Source organism: Paramormyrops kingsleyae, chromosome 22 (assembly GCF_048594095.1).
Source record: "Paramormyrops kingsleyae isolate MSU_618 chromosome 22, PKINGS_0.4, whole genome shotgun sequence".
Taxonomy (NCBI): Eukaryota; Metazoa; Chordata; class Actinopteri; order Osteoglossiformes; family Mormyridae; genus Paramormyrops; species Paramormyrops kingsleyae.
Window position 1 is genome coordinate 16,823,594 of NC_132818.1, and position 17,819 is coordinate 16,841,412.

The following is a 17,819-nucleotide window of genomic DNA, read 5'->3' on the forward strand; positions in this document are numbered from 1 at the left end:
GTGGCTATACCAGGGTCACTATATGAGTCTATGCCAGAGATGGGTGTTTGCGTGCGTGTGGATAGAGGTCAAAGGGGCGTGGCCAGTGATAACGTCCTGAGTTTACTGGCCAGAGATGTCACACCTGACATTCTAGTTTCATTCTTGAGGGATTTTTCCCCCCGCGCCTGGAACCTGTTAGACCACACACTCACAATCACAGTCCTTGGTACAATGTGGAAAAGAAGGCTGCACTTTACAAGGGACAGACTCAGCAAGATCTCGCTGTAAGTAGTTCTTTATGTAAAGGTGTGAAAACCAGTCAGCATAAGCTTCGTCTGGGGACTGTAACTGGTGGGAGAGGGGCTTGCAGATAAGAACCGGAAGCATGAATCCCACAGGACTGATTATTATTAGCCCAGTCCAGTGTGGCCACAGGGATCGTTCTGGATTTATACATAAGCAAATTTGCCACTTGGTTCGTTTCTGTGCTGTGTTATTTAACGAAGGCTGCTCTCCCGACTCGTGGCTGTACAGGGAACCATCCAGTGCCGCTGGACCTGGGTCTCCGATCGGGACCGTTGAGCGTCGTTAGCAGTGTTAGCATTGCTCAGGTGTTGGCTTTTGAACATGCGAACTCAGACAGGGGGCGCCTGGGTGCCTCCGAACCCCGTTAATTGTCAACTGGCAGTCAACCAACTTGGCAAATAAGTGTTATTCTAGGATTTTGTATGGTGGGGGGCTTAATAGGGGGCATAATTGATACAGAGGGGCCAACCTTATCATTTAACCTGTTTTGAATCTGAGAGTGACACTCCGAGAGCCGCCAATCAGCTTTCACCTGAGTCCAGTGCCCCTTTGGCCCCGCCCCCGAATAACCGAACCTAACCTAACCTCTTCTCTGCAGGAAATACCTGTGTTGTTTTCTGATGTTGCCTGCAAGTTGCTGAGATTATGGGACTGACCTCTGCTCCCCTCTTCCCCTGTCTGGTTTTAGGGCAGAAAAAACAGAAGTGCTAAGTGAGGATCTGTTGCAGGTAAAAAAAAAAAAAACACTAATTTCGATGCCAGAATAAGGTGGTTTAATGTTCGAGTCGGAGAACTGCTGAGCTGTGAGATGTCGCCACAGAGGGTGACAGCAGTGTACTACGCTAACGCCGAAAGCGTTTGTACACACTGGAAGAAAAATGTCTTTGCGACTGTACATGCAACCTTATGCATAATGTATGTTTTTTTTAGTAGTTGGAATGAATGCAAATTATTAAAGATGAAAGCCTCAGAATTGTGTTTGATGATGGTATGTATTGATATAGAAATTGCACATTTATTGCCCTGTTTTATTGCATTTCTCTGATAGGCAGAGAATGCTGGAATGAAAATGAGTAGATAATGACTTGTTACTGAGAATATTTTCATATGTTATTTATTGCCAGAGGGTATTTGGTGTGTCTGTGTATGTGTGAGTGCGTGTTGGTGAGGCATGTAGTATATATATATATATATACATAATTAACACTTTCAATTAAAAAGGTCAGTATTTTAATATTGGCATATTAATGTTTGATGCAGGAGCATAGGAACTAGGAGGACAGGGGCGATTATTAACTTGTGCCGCCCCCCAATATCAAACTCTCTCTTACACTGTCAGTTTGATAGACTTATTGCTGTGTGTGTGTGTGTGTGTGCCTGCGTGTGATTGGTTGCTGGCTTGGAGCATGCTCCCTGTCATCCAACCCCATGCTGCCTCCCTAACAGGTAGAGAAGCGCCTGGAGCTGGTGAAGCAGGTGACCCACAGCACCCATAAGAAGCTGATGGCTTGCCTGCAGGGCCAGCAGGGGCAAGATGTGGAAAAGCGATCGGTGAAGTCACCCTCGGTAGGAGCCCCGCCCCTGGCCACACCCCCTGCACTACCCCATGGCCCTGCCCTGCCCCCGGCCACACCCCCTGCACTACCCCATGGCCACACCCTGCCCTGCCCCCGGCCACACCCCCTGCACTACCCCCATGGCCACACCCTGCCCCGCCCCCGGCCACACCCCCTGCACTACCCCCATGGCCCTGCCCCGCCCCGGCCACACCCCCTGCACTACCCCCATGGCCCTGCCCCGCCCCCGGCCACACCCCCTGCACTACCCCCATGGCCCTGCCCCGCCCCCCGCCACACCCCCTGCACTACCCCCATGGCCACACCCTGCCCTGCCCCGCCCCCCCAGCCACACCGCCTAGCCCTACCCCGGGCCCCCGCCTGTCTCTGCCGCGCCCCCCCTTAGAGCTCATCTCTGTGTTTAAGGGTGTTTCTCCTGGCGGGCGGATCTGCTCAGGGGCGATGATGGTGTTTGATTTACTGGTGTCTCTGCAGAAAAAGCTGCCTCTGACGTCCCTTGCCCAGTGTCTGGTGGAGGGGGCCGCAATTTTGGGGGATGAGTCACTCCTGGGGTGAGTGTCTCACACACGCAGACACACACACACACACACACATAAACCTCATACCACTAAGTGCTGCTCCTCCAACATGATCCTGGAACAGCGTACATGAAGTCAGACCGGCATTAGCGGTACCCTGATTCTGCTGCTTCCTGATTGGCTAAGTCTTATTTCCCTCGTGATCACATTGGCCGTCCATTGCAGGAAGATGCTGAAGCTGTGCGGGGACACGGAGGAGAAGCTGGCGCAGGAGCTGCTGCTGTTCGAGCTGCAGATTGAGCGGGACGTGGTGGAGCCGCTGTACATGCTGGCTGAGGTCAGTGAGAGTTATCCTGCACGGCCTCTGGCTGCCCCCCTGCTGCCCCCCTGCTGCCTCTAATACCCTAGGTCAAACATTTTTATAGTCCCTCCTCACTGACCTCCCCATTACTTTGCTTAAACAACTTCCATCATTTAAATTTTTGCTTAAACAAAATTTTCTGCCGAAGTTTTCACCCAAAGCAACTTATTGCTTTCTAAGAGCCGACCTTTCCATCGGCACATGCACAGTGCTGGAACGAGGACCTCACTTTAGGATACGCCAGCCGCCTTCCGGAGGCTCCCTACACTCTCCTGTGCCCTTAAGCGCCCTGCTGATCCCTCTGTAAAGCCATAGATCTGGCTTAAATTAAATACAGGAGTTAGCAGTCTTCACGGGTGACTTATGCTACGTTCCATTTACCTCGGAGGTCGGAGCTGGGAATGAGGTCACCGCATTCCAGTACAGCAAATCGCAAAGCAATTTATCAATACCAGTCCAATACCATTTAGCAATACCATTTAGCCAGGTTCATTGTTAGCTATTGTTAGCAGTACCAGTACATAACAATACATGATAACAATGCATAACACAGTATTTTGCGCAAACATCACAGCAACATGTCCACAGATAGTCGTTGGACATTACTATCTGTATGACCAATTTAATGACACACAAATGAGTCAAAAGTGCTAATAAGCAGTATTTAACTACTGTTTTCATTTCTGTTGGTGAAGGGTGCCACCATCTTGAATTCTGAGGTCAGGGTCGCAGAGGTTCTTTCAACTTTCAGAGTCGGAACTCCGACTTCAGGAGGCATTCCTGTTGAAATGTTCGACATCCGGGTTCAAATGGGATGCACCGGTATTCGCAGGACTAGTGCTGTAGAGTAGTCTGTTAGTCTTGCAACAGAGCAGCTACATCAAATCCATGGTCGTTAGTTATTATTCAGTTGATTTGTAAATGGAGGATTCTGCTCTAGCCGTCATGACTACAGTTGGCGAGTTGACCTTAAAGTGGTTCTTCTGCGTTTGTGTGATTACCTCCAGGTGGAAATCCCCAACATTCAGAAACAGAGGAAACATTTAGCTAAACTAGTTTTGGATATGGATTCAGCACGGACTCGGTAAGGGCCCCGATAAGGGAGTGTTTCTTCTGTTCATTTTTCTGTTTACCATGATAAAACAAGACAAGGCTCTCGATCCACCATATTGACTGTGATGCTGTTGGGTGTTTAGCGTTATGCTGCGTTTAATACTGTGGTGTGCTAAATGTTTAGCATGTCCGAGCTTTGGAGCATGGTGTAGTGATCAGAAACTGAAAAGGATACATTCTTTTCTAATAACAATAGGCAATACTATGAAGAAGTTGAAGCTGTATATTCCAGTATCTCTTGATTCCTCATATTCAGGATTATATCGTAATATACGTATATAGTTTGCTAAACCTGTAGTACCCAGTTCAGGCCGCAAAAATTACCGTACAGTCAGCTTCTAGTGTGCCCTGTTGCAGACGGCATGCTCTCTCCGCTCACGTCTCAGGTGGCAGCAGTCCTCCAAGTCCTCGGGTCACCCCAGCAACCTGCAGCAGGGCGGAGCCAAGGCCGACGCCCTCAGGGAGGAGATGGAGGAGGCTGCCAATCGCATGGAGATTTGCAGGGTGAGCTTCCGTCTTCCTGCCCCAACACAGCAACTGCTCACTGTTTTTTGCGTTCATGCTATTTTAGCTAATGAAAAATGTGTTTGGGGTCATTGCCTCGGTTTTCTTTCAGGATCAGGTGTCCGCAGATATGTACAACTTTGTGGCCAAAGAAATAGACTATGCAAACTACTTTCAGACGGTAAGTGTTTACAGATTTTGATTGGGAACATGTATTTTTCGGTATAATCCCGATTTACATGATCATCTCTCTTCCCTTCTTTTCCCTCCTTTTTTGGTGATATTTTTGCTGACATCTGTTTCTCCTCCTTCTTTCCTCCTCCTCATCTTTCCTCCTCCTCCAGCTAATAGAGCTGCAGGCAGAGTACCACAGGAAGTCTCTTGAAGTCCTCCAGAGCGTCCTTCCCCAGATTAAGGCACACCAGGGTGAGGCATCTCTACCTGCTCTACCTCCTCTTAGATTGCCCAGCTTCCTCTCCACATGGTCCGGCTTAAGAACGTTCTAGATGGCTTAAATATTTTGCATTTTAAAAATGCCACGCTTGCATTGTAGGCTCCGAGATGTTTCTCTGTGCACTGGCCTTTGTTGCATGTTAGTTTAGTTTATGGCAGGGTTCTTCAAATCTGGACCTCGATTCCAAATCCAGGCCTTGTTTTCAGTTCTCCCAGGTAGTTAGTTTAATAATGACTGATTCTGATTGGTCAGAGGCTTCACACCTGGCTCACAGATAAAGGAAGGCTGGAAAACCAGCAGGGCTCGGACCTCGAGGGCCGTGATTTGAATAACCCTGGTTTATGGGCTGTGTAACACCCCCTGCTGAACAAACCTTGCATGACAGAGGCCTGGGTAGAGAAGCCATCTTTCGGGAAGTCCCTGGAGGAACACCTGACCCTGACTGGACGTGAGATCGCATTCCCCATCGAGGCTTGCGTGACCATGCTGCTAGAGTGCGGCTTGCAGGAAGAGGTGAGGCATCTTGGGCCCCGTCCTGTCATTTCCTCAACCTCGGGCTACTCGGTGCGATGCCAGCCTGATAATCTGGCCAAGCTCGAATGTTTCTCACATCCTGTGTGTCCAGGGCCTGTTCCGGGTGGCTCCCTCGGCCTCCAAGTTGAAGAAGCTGAAAGCATCGCTGGACTGTGGCGTCTTGGATGTGCAGGAGTACTCGGCGGACCCGCACGCTATTGCAGGTGATCGGGGTGGTACCCTCACCCGTCAGAGTTCTTTAGATTTGGTGTAATTGATACAATTCAAGTCTAGGCATGATTCCCTAACAAATCACATCATTCGTCACTCGATACTCTCCTTCTCAACCTCGTTGTTCCCAGGCGCATTGAAATCCTACCTGCGTGAACTGCCGGAGCCGCTGATGACCTTTGAACTTTACGACGATTGGATCTATGCCTCCAAGTACGTAGGCAAGCCGCAGTCAAACAATATAGGAGTTAGTCCACAGTGCGTTGGCTGGTCAGGTGACTGGGAAAAGTTTGGGGTTGTGTTGCATTGAACAGGGCAACGGCCACCCCACGCAGCCTCATTCCCGAGTTTATCCACTGTGACGTCTGTTTATCTTCAGGTTTGTCACTTTTTCTGACAGTCTTCCTCAGAACGGTGCCATTATTTGTGTCCAGTATCCAGGATCAGGACGTAAGGCTACAAGCCTTGTTGTCGACATGTGAGAAGCTGCCCACGGACAACGTCAACAACTTCAGGTGAATCCTCTCGCCCTGTAAGCCCAATCGACTTTGTCTTCAGAAGGTCTCTTGCACCAAAACAGGCTATATTTAGTAAGGGACCATACATGTCTGTGTGGTGGAACATCTACTCGTCTTCCAGCCTCGACGAGCATCACGGATTCTGAAATACCGCTGCTTCTTCCGTGGTCGCCCCCTACAGGTACCTGATCAAATTCCTGGCCAAGCTGACTGAGTACCAGGACATCAATAAGATGACGCCAGGGAATATAGCCATTGTGCTGGGGCCCAACCTGCTGTGGCCGCAGACCGAGGGGTAGGTCTCCCACCTCTGGGAGCTGTTTTTGTTTTTTTTGTTTTTAAATAACGCATCAGAGGGTGCTAAACCAATCAGCTGTGAGCCGGCAATAAGTCACACAACAGGGGCTCTTCATAATGTGTCTGTCTCATAATGTGAAACTCAATAACCGACCGGCAACGTCTTGCGTTTGGAACATTTTAAGGCAACGTTTCTTTAAATCTAGTTCAGATAACTATTTGACAGCTCACAGAAATGAGCTGCTTACATGAGATTTGTCACGGTCATTTATCTAGCTAGTTATTTAATGGATCAATCTTAAATTACTGAACCATGAGGACAATAGTCTTGTATATTAATCTGCTACCTAATGAGCAGCAGTTTTGTCTAGATCTAGGGTGATTTAAATTTTTGAGTATATTTTAGCTCCAGATATGTGTTGTGTTTCCTGACCTCTCTAGCATGATGTTTAAATATATTTCAAGTAAATAGTGTAATACTATACCGGAATAGATTGCTTCTGTCTGCTTCCTCTTTATGGCAGACTGCAATCGATTACTTCTGCCTGCAGTTGCTGTATCATTGCGATTATGCATTGTAGGATGCTGGAACCAATCAGTTCCTTCTGTCTGCCCGTCGCTCCTGCAGGAACATCACGGAGATGATGACCACTTTGTCACTGCAGATCGTGGGCATCATTGAGCCGATCATCCTGCACGCTGACTGGTTCTTCCCAGGCGGTGAGCAATGCCTGTGTGCCTCCACACACACACACACACACACACACACACACGATAACAATGTGGGCAGGCACATTACCATACCTTCCTCAGGCATCAGTGGATCCAGTTCTTGATACAGTCTCTGTTCAATCACTGCCTGTTAGATGGAGGGGGCGTGTTTGTCCTGGGGTGTCACATGATGAGCTCACAAGTTCATTCAGTTCCCCTGAGCTTTACTCCCAGTTCTTAATTAAGAGTTTCATTTTCGTTTTCTCTCACCCCAGAAAAACAAGCCCAAACCCTGATATCTGACCACAAAGCTATACCTCTTCCTTGACCTCCATTTTCTTTGTGTGTGTGTTTTTCTCTGCTGTTCCCCTTTCCGTTCCTCCTCTCTGCTTTCATTAAGTCCCATCTCCACATAAGTCCCCGTCCCTTCCACTCATCCTCAAGTCACATGGTTCTTCTCATTTCTCCGCCTTTCCACTCTAAACTGTTTACACTCGAACTCACAGCACAGCCCCAGCCAAACTTTACACTATTTCTACAGCATGTTTATTTGTTTGCTTGTACATTCATTCATTCATTCATTCATTCACTAATGTCTTGCGTGTCGTATAAAGCCAGTTTCTGAAGCCTTGGGCAGACACTGTTTCTTTCGTTGTATGCCTGCATATTGTGAAATAACAATAAAGTTAATTTGACTCGACAAGCCTTACGTTACCATTGAGAGAATATGCATGTATATGAGGAATATGTGGAATAAAAGTGATACGAATTCTGGAACTGAGTACCTTGTTTACATAAGTGTAGCCTAACCAAACTGCAGTGACCATTTCCAGGCGGGTCGTGGTATGGTCACGTTGAAGACGTGAACCTGAGCGTTGTCCAGGGTCAACCCGTTCTGCTCTTTGTCCATTCTCCTTCCCCCTCCCGCAGACATCGAGTTCAACCTGACAGGTAGCTATGGCAGCCCGATCCACACCAACCACAACTCCAACTACAGCTCGATGCCTTCGCCTGACATGGACCACTCCGAGCGCAAGCAGCACGACCAGAGCCGGCGCCCGCTCAGCGTCGCCACCGACAACATGATGCTGGAGTTCTACAAGAAAGATGGGTAGGGTGATCCGCTCTCCCCAGAGATCCCGCCCACCCCAGCTTAAGCTCCGCCTCTTCACTTGACAGTGTTGATACTTTGAGGAGATACAAGGCACCGTATGGTAAACTGCAGAATTTTCCGGTATCATGCTGTGATACGTGACACCATGTGAACTTACTCCGCGGGCCGTTCTCCGGTCTGTTGTGTGCTGTTTCCATCATGTTCCCCTCATGCGCATCCTGGGATCCTTCCTCCTTCATACCTTCCAGCATACCGGAAGATTCCAGATGAGCTTGTATTGCATTCACAGCACTGTAGAGACACAGCTTCTGGTCCAGGAAGTTGCTGGAGAGTCAGACCTAAACCAAAAGATTGACACAGAGCTGATTAGATCAATCTTTTTCTCTCTTCTGTTTTTTCCTCCTCCTGGGTGTCTAACCACGGCCTGTTTTTAGCATCATTCTGTTCCTCATCCATCTTGCTCACGCTCTCGCCGGAGAGACCCAGTTACATACTCACATGTGCCTGCACAGTGTCCGTTCCGTCCCTGTGTGTGTGTGCACGTGTGTGTGTGCGAGACAGAAAATGTGTGTGTCTGCACTGAGGCTGATAACCGGTTTGTGTGTGCGACTGTGATCAGCGCGCGGGTGTGTGCGGGTGTGTACGGGTGTGTACGTGTGTGTGTCTCACGGAGAATGCGTGTTTGCAGTATCAGTGTGTCTGTGTGGTGCGGTTTAATGAGGAGAGACAGTGTGTGTGAGCAGGTGTGTGTGTGTATGCGAGTGTGTATGTGTGAGACAGAGTGTGTGTTTCTGTATTGAGAGTGTGTATGTGTGTATCTGTGTGTGTCACAGAGAAATGCACTGAGAGTGTATGTTTGAGTGAGTGTGTGTGTGAGATCAGCTACATGCCTGGTTGCCTGAGCTGTGAGTGTGAGTGTGTGTTTGCTCCCTTCTGTGGCTCCTCTCGGGTCTTACCAGCACCGACAGTGGGGGTAGTGGTGAGGGCTGGGTCCCGGTCCCGGTTCCGGTCCCGGGCCCGGTCCCGGTCCCGGTCCCGGTCCCGCCCTCTTCCGTCACAGGTCCCTACACCGAGCTCTCAGCTGGCAGCTCAGAGATGTGCTCCGAGGGTTCTGCCACTCACACTGCTTCACTGCTCACTTCCTGTGGTTTTAGATCGTCGAGCCGTATCCCTGGCAACAGGCTGGGGGGGGGGGGGGGGCAGTATTTGTACTTTGCTTATAGCCCGCCCGCTGAGATTTCCTTCAGCTGGAGGTGGGCGAGATGGGGGCCCCCACCTCACGCTGCCGCAGAGCAGAGCGGAAAATTACCGGCGCCCACATGCGCGGTGACACGCGCGTTGGCGCGTCCATGCACTGGCACACGCGCCCTAGGTGAGCCCTGCCCGTCAGATGCAGCCCCTGCGCTGCGGCAGCTCGGCGTGGGGGTGGGGGGAGTGATAATCTGTGCTGGGCACACACACTGCTGCCGCCTTGGGTTATGTTTGCTGCAGACCTCTCATCTTGTGTCCCAAGGGGGATGTTGCCCTAATTAAAGCAAACGAGGCTGGCGCCGGCCTGCTTGCTGGGAGAGTGTGTCGGCTCTGCGGGAGAGAGCCTGCTTTCCTGCGGTGTCATCCCCCCCACCCTCCGACCTGAGTCCATGCTCCCTTCGCCCCCCTGTAGTAAACCCAGCTCTCCATCCCATTCTCAGCCATCTTGACCCTGGTTTCATCTGCCTCTCCTGCTGTCTGCCGCTGTGATGCACGTGCTTGTCTCAGAAGTCTTGCTCTTTCTCATCCTTGATTATTCTGATCTTTCTGTTTGCCTTACTAACGCAGCATAAGGAAGATACAAAGGTATGATGTGACTGCTCTCTTCTCCATCTCATTCTCTTCATGTAGCTTCTCTCAGTGTTACTATAGCCTCTGTGTCTCAGTCTCGGTCACTGTAAATATAGCCTCTGTCTCTCAGTCTCTGTCAGTATTAATGTAGTCTCAGTCTCTCCATCTCTGTCAGTGTTAAAATAGTCTCTGTCTCTCAGTCTCTGTCAGTTTTAAAGTTCCCATCATATCTCAGTCACTGTCAGTGTCAATGTACTCAATGTACAGTGTTAACGTAGTCTCAGTCTCTCCATCTCTGTCAGTGTTAAGTCTCTGTCTCAGTCTCTGTCAGTGTTAAAATAGTCTCAGTCTCTCCATCTCTGTCAGTGTTAAAATAGTCTCTGTCTTTCAGTCTCCGTCAGTGGTAATGTAGCCTCTGTCTCTCAGTCTCTGACAGTTTTAAAGTTCCTATCATTTCTCAGCCTCTCTCTGTGTTGATATAGCCTCTATCTCTCTGTCTCTGTGAGTGTTAATATAGCCTCCGTCATGTTTTGGCACAGACACCATACACTCACAACCATGTCTGATGCGTTCAGCTTGTCGTTTGTTGCTTGTGTTGGATTTGGGTGTGTTGTCTGCTGTCATAAATTTTGCCATGATGTAACTCATGTCTCAGAAACCCCCCCCACCCCTCCCCTGGCCTATTGCTTCCTGTCTGAGGTAACTGATGTAACACTGGGTTTCTGTTTGTCTATTTATGAATTTTACTATCTTTTATGATCTTTTTGTGGTTATATTTTGAAAAATGTCCACAGTAACCTACTTAAAAATGCATCATGAACATCTTCACAGAATAGCTTCATTTTTTTAAAATAAAAAAAACACTAAATGAAATAAAGTTGTTTTACATATGATTTTGCATATTATATTATCAATTTTCATTCCTATAGTTTTTGTCCAGGAGGGGTTAATGATACATTCTATTAAAGTGAGAGCCAGCACAGTGCATTCTGGGATTGATGATGCTCCATGTTCATTTGAGGGATAGCAGTGTTTCCATGTCAGCCGCTGGGCTCTGTAATCCATAATTCGCCTGGGGTGGGTTACATTCCGGAATGGGTAAGCCCCCCAACCACGGCGCTGTGTTTGCCCCCGCTACAGCATGGGTGTCCGGGTGATGGACACTTCATGGGTAACCCGCAGGGGCTCCTCCACTCTGGCCCGCAAGACGTCCTCCACCCCCCCTGGCGCCCAAGCCCCCGACGCCCTCATCCCTGAGCTGCCCGCCGAGCCGGGCCCTTCCCCTACCCCGTCCCCCGCCACTGGAGACCGAGCCAGGTAGGCCCCTGCTCTGACCCCCCTGGCTTGTCACCCTCCAGCCTCTCAGCATTCCTCCTCTCCCACACTTCCCTCTGTCTCTCTCTATCCTTCTTTCCCCGTTTTTTACGCCATCTCCCCTTTTTCTCATTCTTTCTCTCTTTCCTCTCCCTCACTCGCTTCGCAAGGATTCATCTCGATCTGTTTGAGCTCATGTTGCCCTTGTTGCTATGGGTGCCGACGCCCCACTCCCCCCTCCCCTCCCGCCCCCCCCCCCCCTCTTTTCCTTACAGTCGCCTTGGCTGTCAGAGGCGTTGGGGCACAGTATCCTCCCGTGTCTCTTTCAGTCCTCCACAGACTCTGGGTAGTGGCAACCCATCAGCAACAAGGTCGACCATGTGACTTTAAATGTTTACCCCTTTATTCATGCTGAGGAGAGAAACAAACAAACAAACTAACTAAAAGCTCATGGGGAATGCAGTGAATGGCCGCTTCCCGGCTTCGCACTGCATCCACACCACAGCTGCCTCTTTGACTCGGTGTTCTCTCCTCCCGTTCCTTCGGCGCAGGTAAGGAACCGGGTCTGCCGTCATCCCGGCTTTGCCAGGCCGCGGGGCCGGCTCGCCAACAGGCGGAGAAATCGGAAAGCTTTCCGATTGGTCCGTCCTGCATTTCCCGGGGCCTCAACGCATTCCCATTCGCTGGCGTCCGGCCCGGAGACGCAGCGAATAGCATGTCTTAGCCGTGCACCCCTGCTGGGAATCTGAACTGTTCTGCTTTTTTGTTGTTGCTGTTGTTTTTGCCCGTGTTCCGTTCCTCACGAAGATAGTGATCGATTCCCCCCCCCCCCACTTCCCACTGGCCACCTTACCCCACGCACTCCAGTGTTTCACTTTGTCCCGATCCCACCCCCCCCCCCCCTCCCCACTTCCCCAAACAAGCTGCCCCAATGACCGCCTCTGTTCACCGCCTCTGTTCACCGCCTCGGCTCGTCTTCCCAGCTCAGTCATTGTTATTCTTTTTCTTTACTCTCTATTTTTGACATTCACAGCTCGGATGACGTGTCGTCCAATCGGTCGGACTCCTGTTCCGCCTACCCGCCCCCAGGGGAGGCCAGGCCCCCCCCTCCTTACCCCACCTCCTGCTACCCCTCCTCATTCCATGTTTACCAGCGACCCCAGCCTTGTGCGCGTCCTGTCGCCCCCGGCCCTGAGTCTGTACCCCCCGGTGGCTCGCCCCCGCTCCTCCGCTGGACTGGCTACAGCCCCCCGCTGCCGCCTCCTTCCTGCTCCTCCTCTTCCTCCTCCTCCTCCTCCTCCTCCGCCTCTTCCTCCCAGCAGCTTGACATCAACTCGAACCCTAAACCCAGCTGCCTGCACCTCCCCAAGCAGGGCTCGCTCTGCGATGCTTTGCATGGCGCCCCACCTGAGGCAAACGCCTCTTCCCTCTACATGAAAACCCCCCTGGTCCTGAGCAGACACGAGCCGTCACTCGGCACCCCCCTTAATGCCCCCCCGCCCGGCCCTTCCGGCCCGCCGCCTTGGGTCAGCTGTGCCTGTGTCGGAGACAGAGCAGCCAGGCAGACTAGGTAAATACCGCCCAGGGATGGCCCTACCCCACACCCGACAGGCCGTCCACGCACAGACAGAGGCTTTACTCCATCCTGCTGACATGTCTGCCCATCCTTTGTCCGTTTATTTTATATATTTGCTTCTTTATTCTTTTGGCTTCGCTTCTGTCTGTTGACGTCTCTCAGATTCTGGCTAATATCATTTCCTGCTTCGTGGAAATGGTTTGCTTGTCGAGATGACATGAAAGCAGAGACTTTTTTTCCTTCTTCTTTTCTCTCTTTTTTTCCACCCCGTTCCGTTTCCGCTTCCTTTTTTTCTTTCTTTTTTTTTTTTTAATTCTTGCGATTCAGTCTTCAGAAGGTAACATGGTTCACTGCTAGCGAAAATACCCCGGCGGGTTGTTGCTGAGCAACCGAGGATGTTACTGGGCTCCGTACAGATTGAAGACTGCAATTACGGCAATAAGTAAATAAATTCAGAGAATGCGCTGCTTATTTATGTGATCTCGATTTACGTTTATGGGCATGCAAAGTCGCTTCGATTTGTTCCATCGCTGCTCATTTTCATTCTTTCTCATTTACAGTAGTTGTTTTCCTCTGTTCATTATTAGTACTCATTTGAGGAGGTTGTGCATCTAGTGAGCTTCAGCAGTAGGTGCTGGTGAGGGACACACGAAAGATCCTTTGAGATGGGGCCTTTATTAGTCAATAGTCGCCTTGTTGTTTGTGCACCTGTGCGCAAGACATTTTTCAAATGTTATCAGTCTTAGTTGTTTTTTTTTTTTGAGAATGAGGTCATGTTGTAGCAATAAGCTTAGGAACTGAGTAGTATGATTTGTGTAATTGGTACAGAGGCCCCAATACAAATGGTCACACAACCTGTAGGAACTGTGGTACCTAATTACTGTGGCTGTTCATAGTGATGATAGCCGTGATGATGCTAGTGGTGTGGTTACCATGGTTACCACGGTGGTTGCGGTTGCTGTAGTGACCGTACAGTGTATCAGGGGTGTACTGTAGTAGCTGAAATAGCTGTAGTCACTGAGCTGTTTGCAGTAGCCTTCTTATGTGTTACAGAAGTGGTATCCGTGGTCCCTCTGGATACTGCACACCAGGTTTCGCAGGAAACATACCTGAGTGAAAAGGCCATTTTTACCGCTGTGGAAATGCGACTGTAGAGACAGATGAGTTTCCCAGTTGGGGTAATTTGAGGTGTGTTTGTGGGCAGCCCATTTATGTTACGGCTCTTTTGGGGTTTATTCCCGCTCTCTGCCCGCGGTGTGCTTCTCTCTGCACTACATGAACGAGAGGGAGAACCTTCTAGAAAAGAATGCTAAAAACAGGATATGGCACTCTGACTCATACACACTAGAGATAAAAAGAAAACTGAAATAAAAGCCCTGACTCACTGGTCATCCTGATCATTACTAGAGGCAGTAGCAGGGTCTGCGTAAGCTATGCTGATCCTGGATCAGTGCTTTGCCAGCCTTTCTGTGCTTCTCCTGTGCTTTTGGGCCTTTTCTGAGGGGGGAGAGGTGGTGATGAAGCTTCAGTCTCCCTATTTTCCCAGCTCGCTGAAGAACAAGGAGCCGTCTCCTGTGATCGGGCACAAGGCAGTGCAAGTGTCGGGCGCCCTGGCGCTCTCTGGCTGCGGGCCGCAGGGTGGCAGCCAGTCACAGCTGACTACTGAGCAGAGCCCTCACTCCCTGCGCAAAGGTACCCAAGATTCCCTCACCGCTACTTATCTGACCGTAATTAGTAGTGGTGTAAATTTCCCACGGACATCCATTTTTGTGAACACAAATCAAAATCTTGATAATGAATCGATGACAAATGTAAGCCGGTATTATTTATTGTGTGATAAACATTACAGAGCATTTAGCAGTTCATCATGCGTTTCTGTAGTACTAATGGAAGCACAAGGCTCGTCCCGGCTTGTTTATCGTTTATCGTTTTCTCCGTGTCCCCGGCTGTAGTGTCCAGGAAGCTGGCTCCCATTCCACCCAAGGTGCCGTACGGCCAGACTGGGGGGGTGTCGGACCAGTCCACAGGTCAGCCGTCGCCGGTCAGCCTGTCCCCCACGCCCCCCAGCACCCCGTCCCCATACGGACACGGCCCTATGGCCTCACCTGGACAGGCCCCGCCCGGGGCACCCCACGCCCTGTCGTCTCCGCCCTCCCTGACGGGCACGCTCACCAAGTCCCGGCCCGCCCCCAAGCCCCGGCAGAGGCCCAGCCTGCCCCCGCCCCAGCCCCCGGTGGCCCCCGGGTCGGGCGGCTCCGGCCCCCAGTCTCTGGAGCCCGGCCTGCTGGACAGCATGTCCCCCGAAGAGAGTGTGTCCACAGGTAAACCTGCCCACATGCCCCCTCACCTGGTACCCGGCGAGCACCGGCCCACTCTCTCCGTATCGCTCTCTTCGACTGGCACTAGCGTGGTCGTCTAGACTCCCGTCACTAGGGGGCGCCTGTCCCAACAAAGGGCAGCGTTGCCTGCAAGATCCTTCGGTTATTGCGCTGACAAGCCCTTTCAGATGCGATCTACAGCAAATAACATGAACTATAAATACATGTATATAAATGGAACAATAATAATAATAATTAATATAGGCTTGATATATACATGCAAATGATGCAAAGCTACGAATCTCAACTGGATGCTTTATGTTTTTTATTGACTGATTCATCAAGTCTTATTTTTATCACCAGTTCTTGTCGAGAAAATTCACAGGGCGACATTTTCGGCTCTTGTTGAAAACGGTGCTACACATAACACTCGCCCTGTGACCGTCAGGAACGTGGTTCCCTTCGTCTGTTGAATCCTGCTTCCTTTTTTTAACCCTTTCCCTGAAGCCTCAGGGCCTAACCTGTGCTCTCAGTTATGTCGTTAGTCGGAAAATCTGTTCACGTGGCGGATCGGGTGTAAATCGGTCGTGAAAAGTAATGGAAGAAGCTGGTTTGACTCCGCCCCTCTCTCTTCACATAAATCAAGGGAATTAATTCATTTTAATTCCATGCCAGCAGAGGGGGGGAAAGAAGCATGGGAAAACATTTACATAATATTTACATAAATCAGATAGTGATATTCTAACATATTTCTGCATGCATTGTAAAAAAATACATTACTATATATGGTTTTATGCTTTACACAATATTAAAAAGCCATAAAACTACTATATCCCTTCCATCGTATCATAGTGTGGCCAATCGGAACCTTGTGACTTACTTGTTTCCAGGGGAAGGTATTTGCGGTTGCACCATCATACGGCGAGCAGTGCCCAAGCTTTATTCTTCCCTCAGTGGTGAAGGGGCCCCGGCCAGGGCAGGGAGAGGGTTAAAATGTCCTCCGTAGCCTTTGATGGCCTCTGTTCTTACTTTCTGTTACCGTCTCTGTTCTTTCTGTTTTGCTTTTGTCGATTGTTCTTATTGTGTACTTCACAGCGGTGTGAGACCAGGGATTGAGTGTGGGCTAAATGTGAGGGGGATTTTTAGGGTAAGACACACCTTTCCGTGCAGAGCTTTGCTGACGCCGGCTAGCTCTGGAGCGCCCCCCCGCCAGCCTGCTGTGTGCACCCACCTTTATATGTGGACCATTAGCTAGCTGTGTGCCGTCAGCCCGCTAACCTACCCCTGGCACCCCCGCTTGCGCATGGCTTGTGGCTGGGTGGCGCTGGGTGACGCCCTCCCCAAATTTCCCCCACCCTATACATGTTGTTTGGGCCGCCATATTGAAACCCTTCCCAGTCCAGCTGAGCCATTGCTTATTGGGCACAGTTGGCTGAGATACAGTCGCCCCGCCCCCTGCACATATAAGCCCCTCCCCCGTCTTCATTTCACTGCTACAGAGGGGACGTCATCACACCAAAGTGAACCTTGCAGCTGGCAGATCAGCCGCGCCGACATCTGCTCCTCATTAGGGAGGAATTCACTAGACCGGCCCAGCTTTCGGAGCGAGAGCTGGCATCCTTGCCAAAGACGTGCCCGCTGCCCGTACGTATTTCACGGGGGCTGTTTATTGGTCAGGGTCCGGCCTGATTCTACGGCCTATCTTGTTGGTCATTCTGACGAGTGATGCCATTATCCTAAAAAACATGATATGCACTGACAGGCGACGCGGAAAACTATTAGTGTATCCTTCCAAAACAGTGAAGACTGAGCAAATTGGCGGCTTATTAAGTACAGTGAGTGGTATGGAAATACATCTGATAACATCTTAGGTCTGGAAGTTTCCCTCATTTTCCACTAGAGAATCAGCCATATTAATTGGCTTCCAATTGTAACGAGGATTCTAGAACAGTTCTCGTGCCAGTGTTTGGTGTGATGTCACTCCTGTGAAAATGCGTCCTGTTTCACTTGCTTTCCGCAACGCAGTGCACTGAGAAATATGTTTTTAGTTTTCATGATCTCTTCTTGGACCAACGATTCAGCTTCATTTTCTTCCTTCCTTTTCTGTTTTTTTTCCCCCTACCATTTCCCCCCCTGCTGCAGTCATCCTTTCTGATACAGCATCTCCATCGGACCTCTTCAGTCTGGAAATGCCCACCATCAGTATTGAACTTGATGGCCTCTTTGATGAGCTCAGTGGCGCCCCCTGTGGGCGTGCTCTGACAGTGGTGGACTCGCATGTGCCCGAGGCTGAGAACAAGGACAAATCTGAGGACACCTCATCATGACAACCCCCCCCATTCACCCTTCCCGACCCCCCCCCCACGCCTCCCCCACCTCCACTGCACATAATGGACAGTCAGACAAATCAAGGCTCATCAAAAATGCACCTGGATGGAGAGACTGGCATGTGGAGTGACCTTGACTGTGGACTCGTTTTGGAACATCGCATGCACAGTCTCATCCATAACAGATTTTCAGTCCTCCAGCTGCCACGGCTGATTCAAACAGAAGAATTATAAAGAGAACAAAAGCATGACTAATTTTATGTT

The 17,819-nt window shown here is 50.2% G+C and overlaps 1 protein-coding gene across 7 annotated transcripts in view; it reads left to right on the forward strand.

The window, feature by feature from the left end:
- The window catches only part of LOC111849298 (rho GTPase-activating protein 44-like), a 30,026-nt gene extending 12,428 nt beyond the window's left edge, over nucleotides 1-17,598 (forward strand). The window contains exons 2-23 of one of the 7 annotated variants that reach the window (XM_072704805.1): nucleotides 977-1,016; nucleotides 1,735-1,854; nucleotides 2,340-2,416; nucleotides 2,609-2,720; nucleotides 3,752-3,828; nucleotides 4,244-4,361; nucleotides 4,474-4,542; nucleotides 4,706-4,787; nucleotides 5,201-5,328; nucleotides 5,441-5,552; nucleotides 5,691-5,772; nucleotides 5,994-6,074; nucleotides 6,259-6,372; nucleotides 7,003-7,094; nucleotides 8,016-8,196; nucleotides 10,018-10,035; nucleotides 11,161-11,337; nucleotides 12,368-12,904; nucleotides 14,457-14,602; nucleotides 14,863-15,231; nucleotides 16,324-16,375; nucleotides 17,371-17,509. In XM_072704805.1, coding sequence (XP_072560906.1) covers nucleotides 977-1,016; nucleotides 1,735-1,854; nucleotides 2,340-2,416; nucleotides 2,609-2,720; nucleotides 3,752-3,828; nucleotides 4,244-4,361; nucleotides 4,474-4,542; nucleotides 4,706-4,787; nucleotides 5,201-5,328; nucleotides 5,441-5,552; nucleotides 5,691-5,772; nucleotides 5,994-6,074; nucleotides 6,259-6,372; nucleotides 7,003-7,094; nucleotides 8,016-8,196; nucleotides 10,018-10,035; nucleotides 11,161-11,337; nucleotides 12,368-12,904; nucleotides 14,457-14,602; nucleotides 14,863-15,231; nucleotides 16,324-16,331 — 2,740 coding nt within the window. In that variant the 3' untranslated portion in view covers nucleotides 16,332-16,375; nucleotides 17,371-17,509. The other 6 variants (XR_011984701.1, XM_072704802.1, XM_072704801.1 and 3 more) reach the window with 6 other exon arrangements.
- Nucleotides 17,599-17,819: the final 221 nt, after the last annotated feature.